This window comes from Ailuropoda melanoleuca, chromosome 15, assembly GCF_002007445.2.
Source record: "Ailuropoda melanoleuca isolate Jingjing chromosome 15, ASM200744v2, whole genome shotgun sequence".
NCBI classification, from domain to species: Eukaryota; Metazoa; Chordata; class Mammalia; order Carnivora; family Ursidae; genus Ailuropoda; species Ailuropoda melanoleuca.
This window is the reverse complement of record NC_048232.1, coordinates 81,237,259-81,244,726: the sequence shown is the minus strand read 5'-3', so window position 1 is coordinate 81,244,726 and position 7,468 is coordinate 81,237,259. Positions and strand designations below refer to the sequence as shown.

The following is a 7,468-nucleotide window of genomic DNA, read 5'->3' as shown; positions in this document are numbered from 1 at the left end:
TGGGACACAGCACCCTTTGTTCGGTCCCCTCCCGCCCTCTCTGTCCCAGGCTCTCCGACCTGGATTAGCCCAATCCAGAGGAAAGCCTGGAATGTGGTGGGAGGTGGGGGGCAGGAGAGGCACTGAGGTGAGTAGGGCTGCTGGCGTCTCTCCAGGGCAGGGCGATGCCCCCAGCACCACTAGGACCCCCCACCCCCACCCCAGAGCGGGGCTCTGTGTGTCCTCTGCCCAGTGAAGGGGTCTCCTTCTCTCTCTAGCTCTGCTGGGAGGGCCGGAGACAGGGACGCCCACCGTGAGGTCCGGCATGGCCCTGCGCTGCGGTCAATGCCCTGTCCCTTCTCCCTTTCCAAGCAAAAGCCTCTTAGAGGGCGGGGGGGGGGTGGGGAACACTCTAAGCCCGAGGCCCAGGCCCAAGGGAGCGAGCAGTGGGTGAGAGTCAGGCCAGCGGCTGCTCTGCAGACAAGCCTGGGGGTCTTTGGCCGCATACCCCCATTAGGCCAGGCTGCCCAGGGGGAACCAGCGGGGCACCCCTCCCGGTAGGCCTCAGGAGATGTGAGGCTGGACATCCAAACCCACGGGACGGCTCAGGTGAGTGTGGGGTGAGAGCTGCCAGGACCACCCCCTTGTCCTAGTCTTCAAGGTGCAGGGACAACAGGCAGGAAAAGCCAGAACCTGGTCCTGGTGAGAGGGTCAGAGTCTCAGATCCCCACGGGGCGCTTGGCATCGCCCGAGTGCAGTGAGGAGGGGCAGCGGGAGGGAAGGAGCCCCAGCTGTGGGCTGGTGCCCCCTGCCCGAGAGGCCGACCTGCCTGGGCTGTTACGGGGGGCACAGGTGGCTGCTGGGTGAACCCCCAGCCGGAGCTCCAGGAGTGTGAGAGAATTTAGAGCTGTTTTCTGCTTACGGAGGGTTTGGGGGGCTGCTAGGGATTTGGGGAGCAGAAGGTCTCTTTAGTGCCCCCTCAAAGGTCCCAGTGGAACCAGAGATCTGACCACCCCCGACCAAGACTCCTGGTTGGCCCCGGGGTAATCAATCACCGATCTTACAGGTGGCGACACCAAGGCTCAGCGAGGGAAGGGGACGTGCCCAAGTCACAGAGCAAATCCATGGCTAAGCTGGGAAGAACTGGAGCTCAGCTCCCTTGGCTCCCAAAGCAGGCTAATGTTTTTACGGCACGTCCTGGGTTTTTTGTTTTTTGCATAATGTTCTGATGACAGTAGTCATTTCTGATCATTGAGAAAAATGAGGAACATATGGCAAGGCCCGGGCGCAAAACAAAGCCACTCATTTTGTAGTAGGCGCCTGGCTGCCGTCTGCCCCACACCCCGTGTTAGTTCCTGCGCAGAGACCCTCACACGTGGGATCCTGGTGGTTCCCCCCGCAAATGGAGCACACACTGCCCCCCCCACTCACCAGCACCCCCTCTCGCACCCCCACTAGGTCCCTAGGCAAGGAGTGTCCTCCGGAGGGCGTCTTCCTGAAGTCCAGACGCAGGTGGGAACGATTCTGTTATCCTCCCCTCATCTTTCCCAGGCCCCTTGGAGGCGGGGAGATTGGAGTGCGGTTCTACCTCGGTTTCGCCTCCTGGCTCTTTACAAAGCAGGGCCCACGTGGGTAGCCCCGTGCCTCAGTTTTCCCACGCTGGGTCTCCACCACCCTTTCTTGTCGGGGCTACAGACCTTCGCGGCTCTCTCTTGTCCCCTTCCTCCAGCAGAGGCAGCGGCGATGGGCGCTGGCGGCCCCCGACGGGGCGCGGGACCCCCAGACGGCGGCTGGGGCTGGGCCGTGCTGGGCGCCTGCTTCGTGGTCACCGGTTTCGCCTACGGCTTCCCCAAGGCCGTGAGCGTCTTCTTCCGCGCGCTCATGCGCGACTTCGGCGCAGGCTACAGCGACACGGCCTGGGTGTCTTCCATCATGCTCGCCATGCTCTACGGCACCGGTCAGCGCCCCCCGCGGGTCCCTCCCCTTCCCCCAGACCCCTGGGGCGGGGGCAGCACGGAAGCCACTTTCTTGCCGTGGACACGCTGGCCCCAGAGACAGGGGAGGAGAGGGCAGGAAGGGGGCAGCGGCGCGAGGTGGTGCCCACAGCCGGGTGAGGATCCGGCGCGCAGGGCTCCTCCATTCCTGCCAAAAACCTACAGCTTCTGTTACAGGTGGGGAAACAGATCTAAATAAAATATGAAATAAAATTTCCCACTCCCTGCTCGCCGGCGCCCTGACCACCTGCGGGGGTGGGGAAACGCTGGCGTTACCCTGACCGCATGGAGGTGGGGGTAAGGGGTGGACAGAGCCCGAGCAGCCCAAGGGACGGTTCCAGCTGTGCAGATTAAACAGAGACGGGCGTCTGCCTCTTCTGCTTTGGGTCCCCTGTTCTCAGGAGGGCTGGGGCTGGGGCCTCTGGACCAAGACGGGTCCCTCCCTTGCCCCCCCCCCACAGGGCGCTGCCTCCTTGGTCTGTCCCAGCCACGCTGTGTGACCTTAGGCAGACACCACCCTCTCTGAACCGAGGGTGCCCTTATCCCTTCGAGCCATCTTCTGGGGGCTGGGAGGTGCCAAGCCTGGAGTGTCCACGGGAGAGAGATTAGTCCGGCCTGAGCGGTGACCGTGCCCTGCCCGCAGGTCCAGTCTCCAGCATCCTCGTGACCCGCTTTGGCTGCCGCCCGGTGATGCTGGTGGGTGGGCTGTTGGCCTCGGCGGGCATGGTCCTAGCATCCTTCGCCACGCGCCTCCTGGAGCTCTACCTGACGGCCGGGGTGCTCACAGGTGAGGGCGGCCACTACTCGCCTCCCCTGCGCGGATGGGGCTGGCAGTGCGGGTTGGGGGCAGGGGGTGGCGGGCGTCCTCGCTGCAAGGCCCCCGGTCCTCAGTTTCCCCTCGAGAGGGGGTTGGCCCTCCCCGTTGGGGCCCGGCCCCTCCCTCCCGCTGGGGGCTGGGGGAGGGGGCGCGCTCGGGGAGCCCGGCACAGCGCCGCCTCGCCCGCAGGCCTGGGCCTGGCCCTCAACTTCCAGCCGTCGCTCATCATGCTGGGGCTGTACTTCGAGCGGCGGCGGCCCCTGGCCAACGGGCTGGCGGCGGCGGGCAGCCCCGTGTTCCTGTCGGCGCTGTCGCCGCTCGGCCAGCAGCTGCTCGAGCGCTTCGGCTGGCGCGGCGGCTTCTTGCTGCTCGGCGGCCTCCTGCTGCACTGCTGCGCGTGCGGCGCCGTCATGCGCCCGCCGCCGGGGCCGTCCGGACAGCGCGGACGACGCTCCCGGGGAGGCGGAGGCGCAGCGCGCGGGGCTGCGTCTGCGCGAGGCGCCCCCTGGCGGCCGCCCCCGCCGGCGCCTGCTGGACGTGGCCGTGTGCGCCGACCGCGCCTTCGGGGTGTACGCCGGTCACCAAGTTCCTGATGGCGCTCGGGCTCTTCGTGCCCGCCATCCTGCTGGTGAACTACGCCAAGGACGCGGGCGTGCCCGACGCCGACGCCGCCTTCCTGCTGTCCATCGTGGGCTTCGTGGACATCGTGGCGCGGCCGGCGTGCGGCGCCCTGGCGGGCCTGGCGCGCCTCCGACCCCGTGTCGCCTATCTCTTCAGCCTGGCCCTGATGGCCAACGGGCTCACGGACCTGAGCAGCGCGCGCGCGCGCTCCTACGGCGCCCTTGTCGCCTTCTGCGTCGCCTTCGGCCTCTCGTACGGCATGGTGGGTGCGCTGCAGTTCGAGGTGCTCATGGCAGCCGTGGGCTCGCACCGCTTCCCCAGCTCGCTGGGCCTGGTGCTGCTCGTCGAGGCCGTGGCTGTGCTCATTGGACCGCCCTCTGCCGGTGCGCCCCGCGGGAGGAGGGGGTGCGGGGCTAGTTCCCTAGACTGAGGGAAGCGCCCTCCCTGTCCCAGATGGAGCTTCCAGGGGTGAAGGGAAGGGCCCATTGACCGGGACAGCCCCGGGGGGGAGGGGGTGCTTCCCATGACGAATCAGCCCCTCCTCCAAGGCTGGTACTGCTAGCTCCCGTGGGGGCGGAAGGGCCGGGGAAAGGTGCCGGGAAGACGTTGACAGCCGCTGACCCATTGGGTCATCTCAAGTGTTGGCTCGAAGTCCTTGTGCAGATGCTTGTTCTCCTTTTGCAGATGGGACAACTGAGGCACAGGTGCCTAGCGCAGTGCGGTCCCAGAGTTCCAGCAGAGCCCTGCCCAGGGCTAAATGCCCTACCTTTGGAACACTGCAGCTGAGCACTTTATTGTCCTCAGCCTCTAAGGGTGACCAGGATAGGGCCAGTGTCTTTGAGGAAGCAGCCGTGAGGCCGGGAGCAGAGTGGGGGTGCTCAGGGTGCTCATAGGGTGATGACCGTGGAGCCCAGGGGGGCTCCCTCCCTCATCTGTCCAGCGGGCCATGGCCAGCCCTGCCCTGGCTCGGTGAGGCTGCTGGGCAGGGACAGGGTCCAGGCCTTCTGCTGCGCACCGCCCGCCGGGCACTCTACTGTCATCGGCCTTAAACAATCACCAAGATGAGAGGCCAGGGAAGGGTCCCTGCGGGGGCCGGCATGCAGGACAGGGCAGACCCCATGGGACAGGACATAGGACGGTGTGGGGCACATTAGGGCGACAGTGTCCCTATACAAGTGAGGGAGGAACTGAGCTTGGAAAGGGGGAACGTTAGGGCCCTCCTGGGTTGGCGGGTTATCCCTGAAACAGCAGAGAGCCTGTGAGCAAGAGCGCTGAGGTCAGGCTGTGGGGGGGAGCAATGAGGGGAGGCTGACTTTGCTGGGGCCCAGGCTGCCGCTGAGATAGGGCGAGCTGCCCCTCCTTCCAGGGCTAGGCTAGCCAAGCGCCCTCATCAAGCCTTGTCATCTCACCCAGCTCAGGGTGAGGGCAGCCCCCCAAGCCCACCGCCGAAAGCCACAAAACCAGCCCCCCTGAGGCTCAGGGATCCAGCTTCCATTTTCTCCCGTGACCTGGGGGGGTGGTGGATCTAATGGGGGTAAGAAGATGAAGAACACTGCAGGGCTGAGTGTGGGAGGGGCAGGGACAGGGCTGGCTGGCTGGCTGGGCAGGGACCAGGAAGGCAAGTTTGGGAGCAGGGCTTAGGGGCTCGGGCAGGCAGCCGGCTTGGGGGACACCGGGAAGCCTCTCTGAGGCCACATAGCTGTGGACCCAGGGGTCACAGCCTGGGGTGGTTGGGGACAAACGTGCCAAGAGGATGGAGCCCACAGAGGAGCCACACTTGGGGGGAGAATATTTACCATTAAAACTAAGAGATTTTCCTGAGTATGAAAGTAATACATGCCTGGATAGAACACTCAGCAAGTACAGCGGGGGAAAGGGGGGTTGCAAGCTCCAAGTCCGACCCCCAGCCCGCGCTAGTTTAGGGTACCGGAGCCCTGCGCAGGGGCAGGAGGGGGCTGGGGAGGGAGACAGACGGAAAGCTGAGCCAGGCCTCTGAAGACCAGGGGAGTTAGGTGGAAAGAGCAAGAGTTAGGGACCCCCAGGAGGGTGAGGCTGTGCCCAGTGCCTGCCGCCCCCCCCCACCGCCGCTCGCTGGCTGGGCAAGTCACAGGGCATATGCGGGGTTTCAGTCTGGTGGTGGAGTGGGGGGGCTTGTAACCTGTAAAGTGCTGCTTCCCCAAAGGCCCCGTATCACTTAAGAAACTGAGGTCCGAGGAGGTGGTGACATTTTTAAGGTCTCAAATGGCAGAATGCAAGCGCGGTTTTGCCTCTGTAAAATGGGAACAAAGCCGGGGGCGCGTCTGTGTCACCCAAACGTAAACCCCACCAGGTTGTGGGGAAGGGTGAAGGGTGGGGCTCCCCGCCAGCCCTCACTGCCCCCTCCCTCCGCCCCAGGCCGCCTGGTGGACGCCCTGAAGAACTACGAGATCATCTTCTACCTGGCCGGCTCCGAGGTGGCCCTGGCCGGGGTCTTCATGGCCGTAGCCACCAACTGTTGCCTGCGCCGCTCTCACGACACCCGGCCCGGCCAAGGTGCCGGGGGCAGGGCCAGCGACACCGAGGACGCTGAGGCCGAAGGGGACTCGGAGGCCCTGCCCACCGCTGCTGAGCCACCTGGCAGCCTCGAAGCCCGGGAGGTGCCAAGCCCAGGGGCTCGGCCCGCGGAACCAGAGGTGGAGGCCGAGCCAGGGTCGGACCCCAAGTCTGTATAGCCCCGGGGACCCCAGGCGAGGTGGCTGGGACTTGGGGAAGGGGGCTTACCCTCTCAGAGCCCCGGCGGTCCCAAGAGGCCTGGCACGCTGGAGGCTGCTTTGCAGTGGTCCCCCCTGGGGTCCGGGGGGAGCTCCTCCATCTGCCCAGCGGGCCGCGGCCAGGCCCTGCCCCAGTGACGCTGCTGTGCGCAGACAGTGGAAACTGAAGTTCATAAAGCTCGGCTGCAAGACAGGTTCCGCTCCTGTCATTCCTGTGCTTCCCAGCTCTGGTGGCGGTGGGGGGGGAAGTGGTGGGAAGGAGTCTGAGAGGCTGTCCCCAGAGCCCTCGGACCCAGGTGTTGGGGAAGGGGGAAGTGGGGGTGTGGAGGGGGAGGCTCTCTGACTTGGAGGCAGTAGGGGTCTCTCTTGCACTTTGACTTTTGATCTCTTGTGCTTGGATCCAAGTGCGGGGAGCCCAGGTCTTGCTGTGGCTGGAAAGCCTTCAGGATCTCTTCCCTCTATGAATATGTTCCCACAAATCTGACACCCAGCACTTTCTTTGCCTCCCGCCCTCCAAATCATGAGTGTGGAAACCAGGCCCAAGAGTAGCAAGGAGCCTTCCCACTGCAGACCCCTGCTATTCGGCGGTGGCCTCAGGAGAGCCCATCCCACCACTGCCTCTGCACCACGCCCCCCTTGGTCTCATTTTCCATCCGGGCCCTATGAAGGTATGGGAGCCCTCGGAGATGCCTGGCTAAGACACAGGTCTGCATCCCTGAGTCACTAGAGCGGTGACTACTTTTTATTAAACACTCAGAGCAGGGACTCGGTGCCAGGCGCTGTGAAGCCCTTTACAAGTGTTAACTCATCAAACGCTCGTAACAGCCCAATGAGGTAAGGACCGTTACTGGCCACAAGCACAGAGAGGGAAAGCGGGGCACAGAGAGGTTAGGGAGGAGCCCAGGGTCACAGAGGCTGTGACTGGGATCTAGGCTGTCAGCTGCCGTCTGTGTCCCTGGCCTCCACATCGGCTGTTCCTTCAGAGAGGTGGTCTGGTCTGGCAGCTCCAGGGGACCCATGTGGACTCCAAGGGACACTTTCGGGGTGAAAAAGGCTACTGTTCATTACATGGGGACCACAGGTGGGAACGGCACAGCTGACAGGACACACAGCCAGCCTATTTCGACCGCTTTGCAAAGACGCAGAGTACGAGGGTGGCGTTCTTCGCTGGCCTTCTCCCGTGGCCCCGGCGGAACAGGTGCTCCTAGAGTGATGGGGGCACCCCAACATTCTCTCCCCGATGTGGGGCCGTGGGGCCTCCCGACCCAGTGTCTGTCCTGCCCTTCCCAATGACGGTGGAGCTACTG

General features: G+C 64.7%; 1 protein-coding gene across 1 annotated transcript; it reads left to right on the top strand.

Moving 5' to 3' along the window:
• Positions 1–1,455: 1,455 nt before the first annotated feature.
• On the top strand, positions 1,456–6,618 carry SLC16A8 (solute carrier family 16 member 8). Its single transcript, XM_034644059.1, is given in 6 exon segments — positions 1,456–1,936; positions 2,617–2,760; positions 2,980–3,223; positions 3,225–3,366; positions 3,368–3,794; positions 5,806–6,618. Coding segments are annotated over 6 exon segments (1,488 nt in total). The 5' UTR covers positions 1,456–1,722; the 3' UTR covers positions 6,123–6,618.
• The last annotated feature ends 850 nt before the right edge of the window (positions 6,619–7,468 follow it).